Raw genomic sequence first — 18410 nt, 5'->3', positions numbered from 1 at the left:
ACAGGGAAGAGAATCCACGGGGACACGGAAGACAGGCCACCACAACCCAGCAAGGACCACAAAGGAAATCACTCAGAACTTTGGGAATAGGATGTGGTGCTCTCCAAAAGGACAAGATCATATTCCATAAGGAATCAGTGATCCAGCTGCACGGTGCCCTGCTCGGGGGGCACAAGCCACACTCACACCTGGCTGAGCCCCCCCAGGCACAGGGGTGGTTTTGGGGACACAACCTGACCCAGAGCTCAGCATGGGAACGGGGAACTCCCCCTCCAGATGAACACAACAGAAATAAAACCTGTGGATGACAACTCTGCTTCACACCAGAAAGGTTTGCAGGAGGCAGAAGCACTCTGCAGAGTTCAGTGATAAACACCAGGCTGGCAGCAGAGGAAAATATGAATATTTAATATGTTTACCAAGAATCTCTGTCAGTCCCGTTGTGCAGAACTACATCCCCTCCTTCACATTCGGGTTTCCCTCGCGGATCTGATGGGCACAACACACACACAGCTGGAAAGTGCAACATGCCTTTGGTTTCCTCAGCTCTGGAAGCACTTCTGGGATGGCTGGAGCCACAGAGGACCTGGGGATGTTACTGGAACAGGTGAACATCCCATCACAGCTGGAAAAGGCCATGAGCTAAAGCTGGGCTCCTTCTGGCAGATCCGTGAGTTTTACAGTTCCGTGATGTGGAGACACTGGGAGGAATCCCCCGTTAGGCAAAGCTTCACCAGGGAACTGAAACCCCTCAGATTCAGATTTACATCGCAAGGAACAAGGGAGAAATGGCTGCAAACCGAGGGGCAGCTGCACACAAGCTGCCCCTCCCTTCCAGAGTCCATCCATCCATCTCTCCATCAGCTGCCCAGGGGACATGGCTGCACCAAGCAGATGTAAAGGTAATGTTCTGTACATTTTATTTCAATAAAGACATAAGACAAACAGCGTAAAGATGCCCAGATGCCCTAAAGATAAATACATTTAAAAGATTCTCATTAAAATGAATCTATAGTATTTCTTTCCTGCAAGCAAAATACCTTTCTTTAAATACAAAAAAAAAATCAGTATTCTGAATTGCAAATGTTTTCACTTTTTTTGCAGAAAATCTGCCATGATGATTTTGTTTTTAATGAATAAGGATTTTCCACAAAACAGGCTTGCTCTACATGCTAAGTTTTAACAGTTCAGTGACACCATGTGCTAGCTACATACACAACAGATAATATAGTAAGAAAACACTCAACCTGATGAAAAGTTAAAATCTTCATTAATACACTGGAAAAAGTTGACATAACTCATGCCTTTTAAAATCAAAAATACAAAAATTAAATGTTTTGCTAAAAAGATTTTCCTTATTTTAAGGACTCATTTGAAAATGAAGCTGCATGTAATTTGTACAATAAAATTGTACAAGTAAACAGGTAATATACATAAAAAATTAATTGACATACTTCTCAATTATCAGCTGTCCACCTTTAATTTCCAATACTGTACTTTCTTATCAAGCATACAAAATAGCAAACTTCTCTTTAGAAAAAGTGCCGTTCTGTGACATCTTTTACACAAAACCAGTCCGAGCCTGTGGCGTGGTAATGCAGTCGAGAGGCAAAGCTTCCTAACTCGTACAAATCCTACCTTCCGTAAAAAGCCTCCGGGAAAGGCGACTCCCACCGCTACAAAAATATCCCTCCGGGGCGCTGCATTAGAGCCAGGGCCGGGCTGTTCCCTCGGAAACCAGTGGGATGGCAGGGCAGCCCTGCCCCGGAGAGGCCGATTGGAACCAGGAGTGTCACAGGAGCCCTGCCCGGGGGCAGCCTGGCCGCACCTGCCAGGTGAGCACGGAGCACGCCCTCCCGCCCCGGGCCGGGCACAGCAGAGGGTGAGGTATTCCTTGTCCATCGTGGTGCCACTGCCAGGTGTGCTCTGTCCAGAGGACGTGCCATCGCAATGGTTTAGGATATTCCCGATATTAGTAATTCTTATCTTCGTCTTATCTAGCCAGTCTCTTGATTTTTGAAAAGGTTTCGACTACAGTAGAATATTACAGAAAGAAAATATAAATGCAGGGTTTCTTTTTTTTTTTCCTTCTAAATGAAACTTACGTGGGCTAAAAACTAGAGAATATTTTTAAACAAATATACAGGATGCAGGCAGACAAAGCAGGGAAACGGCCAGCCAACTGTTTAATAAAAAACTAACAAAATTTGGCTATTTCCAGAAAAACTATGAAGCGCCTCAACTAAAAGGAATGCATAATGAAATTCTAATCTAATACAGGTCAAAAATGTAAAAAGGTTATAAACCTTAACAGGAAAAATAAAACAACTTTTACTGGCCATTCCTGTTGAAATGAGAATCTTAAAAGTAACAGAAAAGTGGCTACAAACCCACTTAGAGCACCGAACAGAGAGAAAATCCGAGTCCGTTTTCAATCTCTGTTGTATCATAAAATCCTGTGTTTCTACAGGTCAAACTGCTGGTGGCAGAAACAGAATTTTCTTTATAAACTGCAGATGTCCTGTACATAAAAAATTTCCTTGGAGTTGCACTAGTTCTAAAGACTTTTCTGTTCTAGCCTCCCTACTGCGGGTACTGGATTGTACTGATGGCGGCAACCTCAGGTGTAGAAAGTCTCTTTCCGTAACCCTTGATCATTGTTGGGCACCAAAGATAAGAAAAGCAAGACGGGGTACAAAAATGCAAAATTTCAACAGTAATGGCAATGTTTTGTATTAGTCCAACAGGGTCCTGCATTTCCTCCCCTCGGCAGCGAGAGCAAAGGCTTTAATCGGGGGGTAGCAAATCATGCAAGCGAAATCTGTCTCTGATGTGAGGTCGGACGTCTTCGTTCTGTGGGGGAAAGGGCAGGTTTAGGAGAATGAGCACAGCCAGAACCCCACTGCAGCAGGGCTCCTCGCCTGACACCCCTCTCCGAACACACCGACAGAGACCAGGGATGATGCCATTCCAGAGACTTACAGAAACAACTCCATGGCACCCACAAGAGTTCAGGAGTGATTTATTGGCCTTTCAGGAGCAAAGACACACAGCACGGCCAGCAACAGGCACTACGGCATCAAAACGATCAGAGGTTCCCAGTTTCCTGACGACTGATGTCACAATCCCACAGCCCTGCCTTTTCAGCACAGTCAGCAGTGACAAGCCCCCTTCTGCTGTGTGACACATCCCTGCATCTTCACCAGCCTCAACCTCAGTGACTCAGAAACCCTTAACAATAGGTGAAAATATTAAAGGAACTCACTGGCGGTTCTGGGAGAAGCCAAGAAAGCAAACACTTACCAGCTCTACTAGTTTCTCCAGAAATGGAATCAACTTTAGGAGTTCATTATCATTTTTATCCATGAACCAGCTTTCTATAGGAATTCCATTGGAAAGCTGAAGTTAAAGCACAAAAAAAAATCACCAATGTTAAATTTATTATTAAAAATCATTATGTTTAATTTATCTACAAATAAGGCTTGTGAAATAGCATTTGAGGAAAAATGTTTCCAAGTAACAGATTCCCGAGTGTTTTTCCCACAGTTTGGTCTGCAGACTTGAATACCAGCCCCCAAAGTTACACTTCCCTGTCCCCCTCAGGAAGTCCTGCCCCCTGAGGTGTCCCCTGCCCCAGCCCCTCACCTGGTAAGCAAAGGCTTGCGGTGAATTGTCAATGATGATGGTTTTGGAGAGGTCTCTGCCCAGGATGTTCAAATCCTTGATGTAATTCCCTTGTACACACACACAATGCTCACGGAAGAGTCGATGCCTGTCGTTAAAGGGAAATACTCAGCAATGAGGCCAAGGACAACATCCACACTGCACCCACAACACACAGCTTTGACAGCATTATCCAGTTTTTTTCTCTTCCCATCTCCTGTTAGACAATTGCACCCCTTTTCTCTTCTCTTTAGAGCTTTTTATTGGTAAAATGCAGTTCAGGTGATTTTGCGCTAACCCAGTTCTGGTTAGTTCCATTTCCATTAGGGCCAAAACATCCCATCAACTCCTTCCCTTCCCTTTAGGGCCAAAACATCCCATCAACTCCTTCCCTTCCCATTAGGGCCAAAACATCCCATCAACTCCTTCCCTTCCCATTAGCCTGCTCCTGTGTAATCCACGACAGAAGGAATGGATGGATTGACTAAAAGGACTCAGAGTGAAAAGCCAGCAGGAATAAACCTCCCATTCCCTGGCATATGCACAGAACTATAAATTGTCAAGCCAGCAGATTTGGAGCTGCCCAGCCCCACTGCAGAGCAGCCCCTCCAGGCTGCCTGTGTGTTTAAATGAGTGCTCAGGAGCTGCACACAGTGTGCCTAATTCCATGCAGGAGCTGAGCTCCCCACGTTGCCATGGAGGGAAGCGAGCTGCTGTGTTTATATATAGCGTGTGAGTCACACGTGTGGGGCCTGGCAGGCACCTGGGGCTGGTGGCAGAGCTGGGCCCACTCAGCCCAGCCACAGCAGCCCCAGGCAGAGCCAGGCAGCACAGGAACACCTCTGCAGGCCCCCAGACCCTGCCTGCTGCTCGTGCCATTGGCAATGCCCTGTGCCAGGAGCACTCACGGCCCTGCACGCTGGATCAGGTGTCTGCAGGAAGGTGTGACACATGGACACAGCCCCACACCCTGCCCTGGAGTGCCAGTGTCCTCCTGGGCACCACCCTGGGGCTTCCACCCAGTGTCCAGGTCAGGGCTTCCCTGGCCTGGACACCCCACACAGGGAGAGCCCTGAGCAGAAATCAGGGCTGGGTCCAGCATTGCCAGGTACAGTCCCCCTGCCAGGTGAGAGTGACAGAATCTCACCCCTGGAATTTCCTTCTGCCCTAAGGAACTGGAAAAGCCAACACTTCCCAACAAAGCTCAGCACTGAGAAATGAAAAACCAAACCAGCTCCAATACAAAACCAACAGACAAATGATTTTGTGATTGAATGAGAATTAAAAGGATGCTGATTGTAAAAGCTATACAAGTCACAATTTATACTAAAGAACTCAACTTATTAAGTTAAGTTTAAAAGTAATCAGGCACTCTTTTAATTTCCTTTATTTGCACTGTGTATTCCAGAGCACATTTTTGATCCCCAAAGGACATTTCCCATGAGCCAGCCTAACAGAGACTGAAGAGGGACAGGCTTTGGCCTGGGGTTATTTCATCACAAGGCACCAATTCCATCACTTCAGTCCATTTTTCTCGCTCTCTTAGCCCAGGCAAACCCCCAAGGCATCAGTCAGGGAGACACTGCAGTAAGTGGGCAGGCACAGGACTCAGTTTGCTCACGACATTATTCTGCTTTTACCTGACCAGCTGCTTTTTGGGGTCCAGGATGTTCAACAACTTGTCTGCATACACCTTCTTAGAAGCAGTAAACAGAATAATCTGGGGATTGGAGGAGAAAGAAGTCACCACTGGAGGTACAAGGAAGGGGATACAATTTAAAACAAAATTTAAAGGTGGTTGTGGGAAATGAATTTGTAGAAAATTCTTAAAGCTTCATAGAAGGCTCACATAGTGTATGTTTGTATGTAAACTTTGAGATAAGAAACGTTGACTTAGAAATGTTATGGAATAGGATAGATATTGTTGAGAGAGAAGTGGAACTAGAAATAAGTTTTAAAAGGTGGGTTTGTAAATAAGATTAGATATTTTGGAGAAATAGAATTATGAAAGATGTAGTAAGATTTATGAAGGGTAATTTTAGATGATTGGTTCTAAGGTATTTATAGTACATATGGTTAAAGTTGATAGGTTAAGAAATGTTTAAAGTTAGTTTAATTAGGAAATAGTTTGTGATTGTAATGGTGATTTGTATTATTTTACTTTTTATATGAGATTGAGAATAGAATAAAAGTTTTTAAAATGCTTTTTGGTTGTTTTATTTTTGGGTTAGAGAAGGGTTTAATCTGCTAAATTGGTGTTTAGCATGAGGAAGAAAGCTCAGAGAGCTGGAAAGTGCCAAAGGGAGAGCTGGAGTGTGCCAGCCTTACCTCATAGATCTGAGACATGCGCTCCAGGAACTCTCGGAAGAACGGCCTTAGCCGGACATACACCTGCAAGAGAGGGGCTTCAGCCAAGGGGCAGCTCCAGCCTCCCCCCAGGGTCACCCAGAGAGGGGCTTCAGCCAAGGGGCAGCTCCAGCCTCCCCCCAGGGTCACCCAGAGAGGGGCTTCAGCCAAGGGGCAGCTCCAGCCTGCCCCCAGGGTCACCACAGAGAGGGGCTTCAGCAGCCTCCACCTCCCTCCAGGTCAGCACCACACCCAGAGGGGCTTCAGCAGCCTCCACCTCCCTCCCTGCCCACAGGGTCAGCACCACAACCAACCAAACAAACAGCAAGGATGATCAGGTTCCTGTGTAAGAGCAGCCCAGGGCCACCAATGCTCCAGCAGCTCCCAGCCTGAGCAGCTCAGAGGGAGCAGTAACACACTGACATCTGCCTAAACATTCTGATGGAAAATTGGATGGAATTAGGGGAAAAAAGAATAAAATACAGATGTTGGATGATCTCTATGCTATAAAAATGAAACTGGTTGCTTTGACCAAACACCCTGACTCGGCCCTCACCAGCAGGGCAGCACTACTCCAAGCCCTGGACACAAGAAATAAATCCACCAACAACTACCTGAGCCTGGGGATGTCAGAGTGAATTAAAAAAAGGCTTCAGCTGTTTCTATAATTCCATAAACTCAACCACCACCTGCACAGAACTGCACACACAGAGAAACCATTCCCTGTAAGGAACTGTGGAGTCACAAGAGGCCCAGCCAGGAGGGTTCTGCCTCCCTCTGACTCCAAGAGAGGAGTTGGGCTCACAGGGAGGAGCTGCAAAGGGGAACAGCTTCAGTGAATACAGAATTTCCTGCCAGACCTGACACCACAGCTTATCACCAGACGGGTGTAAAATGCCAGGCTGCTGCTTCTCCCTCTTCAAACAAACTGAGAACAACTGCACACAGCAAGGATTCCCACAAAACAAAATCAAGAAGTTTGTGTTTCTCTATTTACCTGGTAAATGACATCTTGAAAAAGAACTGGAAAAGTGAGTGCAGCATCTTCTAGTTCATTTAGACTACAGTGCACTAATGTTTCATCCTAGAGAAAAAGTTACATAAAAGAAAGAAAAGAGTGTGAAAAAACAATGTGGAAAATAGAAGTAGTCTGCATTTTATGTTCATTTTAAAGCAGGTTTACTTAGAATGGAAACTGTGCTTTTGTGCAAGTGCTGTCAAGACTGAAGAAAATTCTTAGGATGAATTAAACATGTAATTATTCTTGTAATTTCTTAAAATTTTCAGTAAAACTGTGTGCTGGGGGTGTAGTTATAAGGAGATATTTTATTTTGTAGGCTCTCCTCTCATTCAGTTCCAGCCTGTATCTTTCAGTGTGAATAATCCACCCATCCCTATGATCACAGGGATGGCCCAACTGGTGCTGCTCAGAAAACCACACCACCATTAACAGGGCCTGAAACAACTTTCAAAACAGAGGCACTGAAACAAATCATCATAAAGAAAAATATATCTAATAGAGTAGTTCAAAAAGTGGATGTGTGCCCTTTGAAAATATTGTAAAAAGTATAAGTTTAATTTTTCATCAGTCTTGATGAAAGACACCCACAACTGAATTTTCCTATTTATTCCACCCCATTTTTCCCATTCTGGATTTAGGGAAGCTTTATGGGGACAGATAAAAGTTTGAGAGGTTAAAACTGTAATGCTTTTCTTTTTTAAAAAAGCAGGATGCAAGTATTTGACAAACCCAGCTCACATTCTATTCCTACCACAATTAATTCTTTTTCAACTATTTTTAACTAAAATTATGCAACATTCAGCAGTCTTTGTTTAAAGCAAGCATAACTGATTTCCAGAATGAACAAAATAAAGGAAATGCTCCATTCCCCTGCTCTGGTTTTTGTTTATAAAGATATTTACCAAGTCTAGAACTAATGAGAACTCTGGTGTGCTTCTGGTTTTCAGTGGGAGAGCTGGCTTCCTGTTCAGCTGCTCTTCTGTTAGTGGGGGGACATGTTTGATGAAATAGTATCTGAAAAGAACACAGATTTTGCTGTAAAAATGTACACTATTGAACTGCAACGTTGTAGCCCAACTTAATATTTGAAATATTTAAGGCACCAGAAGTAAGTATTTTAAATTGAAATAAACCCCACATGAGCATACACTTTTTTTTTTTTTTAAGCTCAGAGCTTCTGGAGTTCATTTTCATGTTATGATAATTTAAATAGAAGTATCTTAATTCAATACCCCAAATGATTAATTTACTACTTCCAGCAGAAACACTGGCACTTACGGATCAAAGACTTCCCAGTCCTCTTCATAGGTGGCTTCTGCATGAGCTGATGAGTAGCCACTGTCTGGAGATACTGGTGCTGAAATTCAACGAAAATGACCAAAACAAAAAATAAAACAAAAAACCACAAGAGCTGGTCTTATTAGTGCAGTTCTTAAAGTGACAATTTGCACTTGAGACTCGAGGGAGGAAAACAGTGGCAGAGTCTCCCTCCAGCCCCAGCTCCCCTGCTCAGAGGTCACATTCACCCCTCTTGCAAAGCTGCTCATCCACCAGAGCCTGGAGGTCTGGGGAGGGTTTAGTTCAGGGTGTGATGCTGCCCATGCACACAGAAGGTAAGTTTTTGTCAAACAAAGATGTTGTCTTCTGAAGAGAATATGGAAAATGAATGGAGGATCTGTGGGCTTCTCATTTACCACGTGCTTCTAATACAAGACATCAAAATGTAGCAAACATCTTTGGAGACCAGCAAGTCTGCAAGTTCAGTGTTAACAGCAATTCCTTTCCTCTGGAATCTCTGCTTCCATGGGAGGAAGAGTTATGAGGCCACCAGAGTTACACCAGGTACAGGTAAGTCCTGCCAAAACTGTGTCTTTGGTGCCTAAACCAGACCTGCCTACCAACCACAAAAATCAGCATCAACACTGCACATCCCAAGGGAAGGTGGAATGAGAGTCCCTGCCAAGGTGCTGGATTCCCTGAGATCACTGTGTCCCCATGGCACAGTCCCTGTCCCTGTCCCTTATCCAAGGACAGGTGGGACAGGAGTTCCTGCTGAGGCATTGCCCCCCAGGATCACCCTGTCCATGTCCCTGTCCCTTACCCAAGGACAGGAGGGACAGGAGTCCCTGCTGAAGCACTGTCCTCCCGAGATGCCCCTGTCCCCCCAGGATGCTCCTCTCCCCCAGGATGCCCCTGTCCCCCCAGGATGCCCCTGTCCCCCCAGGATGCTCCTGTCCCCCAGGATGCCTCTGTCCCCCAGGATGCCCCTGTCCCCCAGGATGCCCCTGTCCCCCCGGGGTGCCCCTGTCCCCCCAGGATCACCCTGTACCCCCAGGATCACCCTCTCCCCCAGGATGCCCCTGTCCCCCCAGGATGCCCCTGTCCCCCCGGGGTGCCCCTGTCCCCCAGGATGCTCCTGTCCCCCAGGATGCCCCTGTCCCCCCAGGATGCCCCTGTCCCCCAGGATGCCCCTGTCCCCCAGGATGCCCCTGTCCCCCGGGATGCCCCTGTCCCCCGGGATGCCCCTGTCCCCCCGGGGTGCCCCAGTCCCCCCAGGATCCCCCCATTCCCCCGGGGTGCCCCTGTCCCCTCAGGGTGCCCCTGTCCCCCCAGGATGCTCCTGTCCCCCAGGATGCCCCTGTCCCCCCAGGATGCACGTCCCCCCGAGGATGCCCCTGTCCCCCTGGGATCCCCCCATTCCCCCGGGGTGCCCCTGTCCCCCCGGGATGCTCCTGTCCCCCAGGATGCCCCTGTCCCCCCGGGATCCCCCCATTCCCCCGGGGTGCCCCTGTCCCCATGCCTGCCCGTCCCTTACCGGTGAGCGGGGGCAGGTCGCGGTCCCCCGGCTCCTCGGGCTCGCCCAGGCCGTTGTTGAGGGCCCTGCCCTGGCCGGGCTGCGCGGGGAAGGCGGCGCCGTTGGTGGAGGTGGCCGTGCTCGTGGTGATCTCGTCCACCTGCTCCATGTCCAGCTGCTTCACGATCTCCTCAGCCTCCACAGCCTGGCCCGGCGAGTCGGAGCCCGACGTTCCTGGGGCACATTTCCAAACAGCCTTGCCCTCAGCCTGGGCTCCCAGCACAGTGCTCACACTCGTTACTGACCCCACACACACACCAAGTCTCAGAATAACTCCACATATCTGCACAGGTCCGTGCCACAAAACTAAAAACCCAGCTGAAGACCCTGACAATGACTTTACAACATGTCTGGGACAAGGAATGTCATCCTTTTGTTTTTCCTTCTCCTTATTTTCTTTTACTGAAAGGTGCACCACTAAATACACCTATGAAAGAAGTGGTCTAATGCTTGTGAGCTTCTTTCATTAACCATCAACCCATCCAAGAATGAAGGAGCCTTTTTGCCTGGCAGCAGTAACTCTTGGTTTTAAACTAGAATGAAAGGTTTACCATCCCTCAAAGCAGCTCTTTTATACAAAACTCTATCACTCTCAGCTTTAAGACTATCAGCTTTTTGAATAATACTCACCATTTTTATTTGCTGGTGAAAAAAAATTGAAAACAGGAGAAAATATGGTTCCCAGTAACGTTGTTCGTGGGGGACTGCCTGTGGTGGGGTTATCTTCCAATTTCCCATTTTGCTTTACGTGTTGGTTTGTCATCTCATAACTTCCAGCTTCTGGAAAAGAGAAAATATATGCCCATTCTCAATGCCCTCAGAAGCTTCTCTCCAGATGGGGCAGCAGCCCCTGCCCACACCAGCAGCAGAGGTGTAAATCCTGGCAGCGATCCGGTGCCAGGACTCCACTAGAGGGAGGCACGAGAAAGGGTCAGAACTCCCTGGCTGAGCCTCCAGCTGCTCCAGAGCCCGGAGTCTGCTCCTCTCCACACACACACAGAGGCACAGCCACAACTTGGAAGGAAAGGGATTGTCAATTGTTACCACAGATAACACAGGACAGAATTAAATGAACATCCACGTTCCAGATCTGACAGGTAACAAGGGTGATCTCTCATCCCACAACTCAAATCCCCATCTCACAACTCTGACAGAAACCTGCCTGTGTTTGACAAGTGATCTCAGCATCTAATGACACCTGCTTACTTCCACAGATGTCAGGAGCTGGGAGGTCATGTTTCCCTCTTATTTGTGAGAAAATGGGAGAAGAGCTAAATCAAATTATTATGGAGATAATAATTAAAACAAAAAAAAAGTTAAATTAATTCCAAAGCCGCTGCTGCTGATCCAAACTGTTCTCACAGAGACAGTGGAAGTGTCTGGGGGGGTGGAAGTGTTGCTCACCCCTGGAAGTCCTGTTTGTCTGTGATCAGCTCAGCCATGCTCTCCCTGCAGGCAGCCAGAGCTGCAGTACCCTCCCCAGCTGCAGTACTGGGTCAGTGCACAGCTGGAGGGGGCAGAGCTGCCCTGCCCTGCAGTGTCCAGTGTGCCCACGGCCCTGGGTCAGTGCACAGCTGGAGGGGGCAGAGCTGCCCTGCCCTGCAGTGCCCAGTGTGCCCACGGCCCTGGGTCAGTGCACAGCTGGAGGGGGCAGAGCTGCCCTGCCCTGCAGTGCCCAGTGTGCCCACGGCCATGGGTCAGTGCACAGCTGGAGGGGGCAGAACTGCCCTGCAGTGCCCAGTGTGCCCACGGCCCTGGGTCAGTGCACAGCTGGAGAGGGCAGAACTGCCCTGCCCTGCAGTGCCCAGTGTGCCCACGGCCCTGGGTCAGTGCACAGCTGGAGAGGGCAGAGCTGCCCTGCCCTGCAGTGCCCAGTGTGCCCACGGCCCTGGGTCAGTGCACAGCTGGAGAGGGCAGAACTGCCCTGCCCTGCAGTGCCCAGTGTGCCCACGGCCCTGGGTCAGTGCACAGCTGGAGGGGCAGAGCTGCCCTGCAGTGCCCAGTGTGCCCACGGCCCTGGGTCAGTGCACAGCTGGAGGGGGCAGAGCTGCCCTGCCCTGCAGTGCCCAGTGTGCCCACGGCCCTGGGTCAGTGCACAGCTGGAGGGGGCAGAGCTGCCCTGCCCCGCAGTGCCCTGCAGTGCCCTGTCCTGCCCCGCAGTGCCCTGTCCTGCCCTGCAGTGCCCTGTCCTGCCCCGCAGTGCCCTGCCCTGTCCTGCCCTGCAGTGCCCTGTCCTGCCCCGCAGTGCCCTGCCCTGCCCTGCAGGGTGCCATCCACCCACCTCCATTCAGCTGACTTTTCCGCCGCACACGCGAGAGCTGTTTGTTGGGCTTCTCTCCTGTCTGGGGCGTGGAGGTGATCAAGTTGTTATCGATATCCCGCTCGATCCGACTCCTCTTGGGGGGATTTTCTCTTTCTTCCTTAAAATACAAAAGAGGGAAAAAACAAACGTGCTGAGCAGTGTCTTTTTCCACGGAACAGACCAGAGAATGCCAACTCCTGAAGAGAGCTCACCAAAGATCCCTTTGCTGCTCCACTTCCAGGTGCAGAATGTGCAACAAGGGTCTGGCCAGCTGGGATCTTAGGTGAGTTTAAACTAAGTCAAAGTATGGGGAATGAAAACTGTACATTGGAGCTGCTGTAGTAGAAAAATTGTCTTTACAGCCAATCTAAATATTCCAGTGCTGCAGAGGCTGGGAAATGCAGAGACAAAGCAACTAAAATGACCTGAAACTTGATTTCTCTGCCTGCTAAACACACGGGAGGTGAACTGCCCAACAATAGCCAATGTGACAATCCGTATCAGTACAGGGCAAAACTGAGCTGTGAAAAATCCAAGGATTCTCCTTACCTGGGAATAAATGACTGCAGCACTCATGGGAATGAGACAGAACCAAACAGTTCTGCACATCTTCTGTGCATGGCTGTATGTGCAGGCACACGTTTATGGCAGGTTTCTTACCCTTTTCCCCCAAAACACCTACGACAAGTCGATAAAATGTTGAAATTTTATCAGATTTTTATTTATCACAGAGCTGATCTGGGATACATTGTAAATTAGTTCTGACTTCCTGGATACTCTTCTTTCGAATCTGCAGTTACATAATGGCAGTATCTGAACCGCTGGGATGGATGATGTGGGGTTTTTAACTGGCCTCCATCTAGAGAAAAAAAGCCAGTTTTTGAAGTAATTGCAAGGTTACATTCAGCCTATCAAAGTTTTTATATATATATTTATATATTATATAATATATATATGTATTTGTTTGTTTGTGTATCTATATTTTCCACCCTCAAATGTCCATGCAGCACACGCAACAGGTGCTCCCACGTGCAAATCAGTAAAGCTCAGCTTTCTAGCTGCACCAAGACATGAGATTTCGTGGTTCCCCCCAGCAAAACCTGGATGTGATGCTCCAAGCAGGGAAGTGCTCACTGCAGGAATCCCTGAGCAGCTGAATCAATTCCATGGCAGTTGGATTTGTGAGGTTTGACCTTCATTGATTAAATGACTCCTGAACAATTTTGAATAAAATTGCCAGAAATAGTCAAGAAATTAATGCTTACAGACTGGCTTTTCTAAGTTGCTAGTACTGGTAATTCCTTGAATCTGGATCCAAGGAATCCTTCAAATAGAAATGAAAAATGTACTGAGTTTATTTGACATTATCACAAAGAAACACCAGGCAATAAAGCCTGTGATTTACTGGACTGTTAAATACACCTACAATTGACTCCTGAAGGTTTCAAAGTCTGCTTTACCTGACACAACTCACAGGCACCTGTTGCCTTCCAACTCTACGTTTTGCTTCCACCACACAATTAATTCCTAACAGAACTGGTTTTCAATCAAACTTGAAGTCATTATGACCCACTTGAAAGCAAAGCAGGGGCCTGCAGGCGACATACCTTGGGTGTGCTTCCTTTAATGAACTTTTTGATCGAAGACAAGAGGCCTGTCTCATTTTTGGGTGGTTTTCCCCCGCCGCCAGCTAAGGGCTCCTCCACCTCCGAGTGTTTCCGCTTGGCCCGCAGCGCCCGCTGCGTGTGGAGCTGGTTGGACTGCTGGGAAGCTTTCCGTGTCCTCAGCCTCATCTTCATGGGTACCACATGGAAAGCTGCAGAGGGAAAAAGCAGCAATCCCTCACTGAGGAAACGTGTCAAAGCTGCAGCTCCTGAATCTCAAGAGTGACGTGAGGCTGGTGCTGTTCCCGGCGCGCTCCAGCACTGAGCTGTGTGCTCAGGGAGGGCACCACACTGCCAGGGGAGCAAACCATGGACTGCCACGGGTACAGCACCCAGCACAGCCATGGACACAGCACCCAGCACGTCACTGAGCCTGGCACAGCCATGGACACAGCACCCAGCACATCACTGAGCCTGGCACAGCCATGGACACAGCACCCAGCACATCACTGAGTCTGGCATAACCCTGGTACAGCACCCAGCACATCACCGAGTCTGGCATAACCCTGGCACAGCACCCAGCACATCACTGAGCCTGGTACAGCACCCAGCACGTCACCGAGCCTGGCACAGCCATGGATACAGCACCCAGCACATCACTGAGCCTGGCACAGCCCTGGTACAGCACCCAGCACATCACTGAGCCTGGCACAGCCCTGGTACAGAACCCAGCACATCACCGAGCCTGGCACAGCCCTCCAGCTGGGCAGGCAGGAAACCCTGACCTGCTCAGAATGACAGAGCTGTCTAGGGTGGAAAGCACCTCTCAGGTCCTGGAGTCCAACCTGAGAACAATGACACCTTGTCAAGCAGCAGGGTGTCACCTGCCCTGATGAAAGCATTGATTGCAGGGTGCCTGCTGTCTCCAGCCCCAAATGACTGGACTCTGTGACCCAGGAAGTTCTTTCCTCTCTCTGTTCCTCAAAACACTTCACTGCAAGTCTCCACATTAAACTTGAGATGAGGCATAAATGTAAATTCCTGTTGAGTGCTCACAGAAGGAATCATGAGCCTGTGCACTCAGAGTGGGTGAGGACAGGGGAGCTCTGCAAAGGAACCCAAACTGAGCTCCAGTACAGCAGAGTCTGGGAACCACACCAGACCTTGGGAACACTCATGAAAGGGCAGTATCTCTTAAAGCAGAGTAAAAGGCCATTCCAGGGAATGCATTTATCCCATTTATCTCCAGCCTCCAAGTGGGCTGCTGGGATTGTCACACTGAGTCTTAATGTCACTGCTCTCTGGGCTGGGGACGTGCCCTCTGCAGCTGCCTGGAGCTGGGCTGGTTTGAAGGGGACTCCTCCTGCTTAAAATCATGCTTATGATGGATCAGGAGCAGAAAAATGAAGTAGCAAGAAATCCATCTGAGGTGCAACTCACAGAAATACTGGAAATAAAGTAATTTGCCTTTCCTAGCTGAAATCATGACAAAACCCAATTTTTAAAAGAAAATTGTATGCTTATCACTACAGGAATCAGCGTCTGCCTTTCTGGAGTCCATTTAGTGTAGATCTGATTGCTGCAGAGACAGAATAAATATAGCATTTAACAAGTAAGTTGCCTTTCTGGAGTCCATTTAGTGTGGATCTGATTGCTGCAGAGACAGAATAAACAATCTGCAACATTTAACATATAGGTAATGTCACAACAGGCAAGTTGCTTAGGAAAAGACAATGGTGGCACTGGGATGAGTCACAGACAGGGAAACACTGATAATGTTTTTGAAAACCTGTTACACAGCTGTGTTTGTTCCCAGGTAAGTCTCAGTCTCACACAAAGGTGCTGCAGCTAACGAGGAATGACCCAAGTACTGACACTGCTGGCAGGCTTAGCAAGGAAAGTGTTCTGTGGGTATTGCCGAGGGTGAAACACGGTGTTACACAGAATTACTGACGGAATATTCACTGTAACTGCCAGCAAACACGGGGGTCATTTTCCACAGGTCCACGCTGAGCATTTCCATCAGTGGTCAGTCAGCTCAGTCCAACCGTCCCCAGCACTGCAAGGCCACCACTGCCCCATGGCCCCAGGGGCCACGTCCACAGGGCTGGTAAATCTCTCCAGCAACAGGGTCCCCAACACTGCCCTGGGCAGCTGTGCCATGGCTGGACAGCCTTTCCATGATGAAATTTTCCCCAATATCCACCCGGAGCTCCCCTGGCCCAGCCTGAGGCCATTGTCTCCCCCTCTGTCCCTGTTCCCAGCCCGATCCCCCCAGCTGTCCCCTCCTGTCAGGAGCTGTGCAGAGTCACAGGGTCTCCCCGAGCCTCCTTTGCTCCAGGCTGAGCCCTTTCCCAGCTCCCTCAGAAGCTCCTCACAGCATTTATGTTTTGGACCCTTCTCCAGCTCTGGTGCCCTTGTCTGGACACGCTCCAACACCTTGCTCCTGCTCCCTCCTCATTTCTTTCGCACACTTACTTCAGATCCTGTCTCCTCAGAGAGCTGAGCAGCTCACCGAGATAACAGGGGAAATTCCTTCATTTTTACGCCATCAAATCAGTCTTCAAGGGGAACCAGTGAGCATCTGAGCAACGCAACGGAGTGTCCGTGACACAGCTGGACATCCCACAGCCCGTGGGGAGGGTGGGTGCTGGACAGCTGGACAGGACAGAGTCCAAGGACAGCAGCAGGGCAGCAGGGAGTCCCGGGAGGCTCCGTGTCCAGAGCACTGACTGTGCTGCAGCCTGGAGCTCAGCAGAAGCCCCACACCCTGCAGCGAGGTGGGCAGTGTGTGTGGGGCCATGGCACACGGAACAGGCAGAGCCAGCTGGCCTCTGTGACCTGCCACTGATGTCATGGAACCACTGAGCTTGGACAAGACCACTGACAACACCGAGTCCAACGGCCCCCAGCACTGCCAGGCCACCACAGCCCATGTCCCCAGGCGCCACATCCACAGGGCTGTTAAACCCCTCCAGGGATGGGGACTCCACTCCTGCCTGGGCAGCTGTGCCAGGGCTGCAGAATTTCCAATGAAGAAATTTTCCTTAATATCCACCCTGGGCCTCCCCTGGCCCAGCCTGGGGCCGTTCCCTCTCCTCCTGTCCCTGGTCCCAGCCCGATCCCCCGGCTGTCCCCTCCTGGCAGGAGCTGTGCAGAGCCACAAGGTCCCCCTGAGCCTCCTTTGCTCCAGGCTGAGCCCCTTCCCAGCTCCCCCAGGGATTCTCCAGACCCTGCCCAGCTCCGTTCCCTTCCCTGCACACACTCTCTGTTTTTGGGAGGGGCCCAGAGCTGCCCCAAGCACTGGAGGTGCCCCAGCAGTGCCACCTCAGGGGATGGGCACTGCCCTGGGCCTGTGCCCAGGCTGCTGTACTGACCACACAAAACAAATGTGTGTGAAAGGAATTAAAACTGTAAAACATGGAAAGGAGACAGACACTAGTGAAATTCCAATGTGGGAATGAAAATATTACTTCAAATTTGCTACAGTATAAGTTGCCTGATTTTTCTAGACCTGAAACAAGTATCAGTGGGACAAAGGATGACTCAATTAAATACTTGTCAATGGTGAGTACACATTCATGCAGCAGGGAAACGCTCAGCTCCTCAGTGCAGCCCTGCCAGGGACTCCTTTGGCTCACTGCACATGCTGGGTATCAAGCCTGGGGTTATAAATATCTCTAATGGACTTAGCAACAGGTACCTACAATCCTCTCAGAGACAGGAGTTTGCTTTCCTAGCACTGGATACAGATGGGAGGAGAGTTTTTATTGAATTATAGCTGTGGTTCTTTCCTGAACCAGGCTACAAAACTTAACGCAGTCAAAATAATCAAGTCTAAACATGCAGGAGAATTTCCTTCCTCAGACCTGCAGGATTTGGATTTCCCCAGCACTGACGGGTGACCAAGGACCTGAGTCTGGGCTGGCACTGCCACCTCCACTGTATCAGGGAGTTTACTCAGAAAAATCAGCTCCCAAAACCCCTTCTCTCTTCAATGACTTCTACACTTACCATAAACCCAGAAAGAGTGGGGGGAAAAAAGGGGAAAAAGGGAAGAACTCACCCGTTCTTCAAGAGAGAATTATATGGCAAAGGACTAAAAGGAATATCCACTCAATAATTTGTGGGACAGGAAGATAAAATGTAGGAGCTCTTAAAAAGCAGCAGCTGAAGGAGCTATGGCTGCAATAAATTCCATTTTCCTGAGTCCACATACACCAAGTGTCAGGCTCCCTACCTTGAGAATACTGTTGTTATTCCATGGCCCAGGTACACTGTACTTACAGGAAAGAAATTCCTGTGCATGACTCATATTTCAAACTGAGAGCACACCTCCATGGAATCTGCACTTAGGGATGGTTTATTTCCCACCACGTATGACACTGCTGTTTTCTCTGCTTTCCCCAAACTATTAAAAGGATTAAAAGGATCTAATTACAGGGTTTAGGGCTTTCTGATACAGGAAAAGGTTGAAAATGGTAAAAGAACAATGGTGAAGAACAATAGGCAGAGATAAGTGACAAGAAAATTCAAAACTCTGGTGTTGAACAATTTCTCCATTCAGTTTGGCACTCAGGAATAACACTGAAGTGCCACCACAGAAATCAATCTATCCCA

At 48.9% G+C, this 18410-nt stretch overlaps 1 protein-coding gene across 1 annotated transcript in view; it reads right to left on the bottom strand.

Moving 5' to 3' along the window:
• Positions 1-897: 897 nt before the first annotated feature.
• CTDSPL2 (CTD small phosphatase like 2) overlaps positions 898-18410 on the bottom strand; it is a 29975-nt gene continuing 12462 nt past the window's right edge. Inside the window, exons 2-13 of the mRNA XM_030228510.2 lie at positions 13794-14002; positions 12166-12304; positions 10515-10664; positions 9846-10058; positions 8309-8387; positions 7933-8044; positions 7007-7093; positions 5992-6054; positions 5304-5383; positions 3646-3772; positions 3304-3399; positions 898-2853 (exon numbers count right to left, since the gene is read on the bottom strand). Of these exons, the coding sequence (XP_030084370.1) occupies positions 2788-2853; positions 3304-3399; positions 3646-3772; positions 5304-5383; positions 5992-6054; positions 7007-7093; positions 7933-8044; positions 8309-8387; positions 9846-10058; positions 10515-10664; positions 12166-12304; positions 13794-13985 (1404 nt within the window). The 5' untranslated portion in view covers positions 13986-14002 and the 3' untranslated portion in view covers positions 898-2787. The remainder of the gene's footprint in view (positions 2854-3303; positions 3400-3645; positions 3773-5303; positions 5384-5991; positions 6055-7006; positions 7094-7932; positions 8045-8308; positions 8388-9845; positions 10059-10514; positions 10665-12165; positions 12305-13793; positions 14003-18410) is intronic.

The sequence above is a fragment of the Serinus canaria genome, chromosome 10 (genome assembly GCF_022539315.1).
Source record: "Serinus canaria isolate serCan28SL12 chromosome 10, serCan2020, whole genome shotgun sequence".
Lineage (NCBI taxonomy): Eukaryota > Metazoa > Chordata > Aves > Passeriformes > Fringillidae > Serinus > Serinus canaria.
This window is presented reverse-complemented; position numbering and strand designations above follow the sequence as displayed.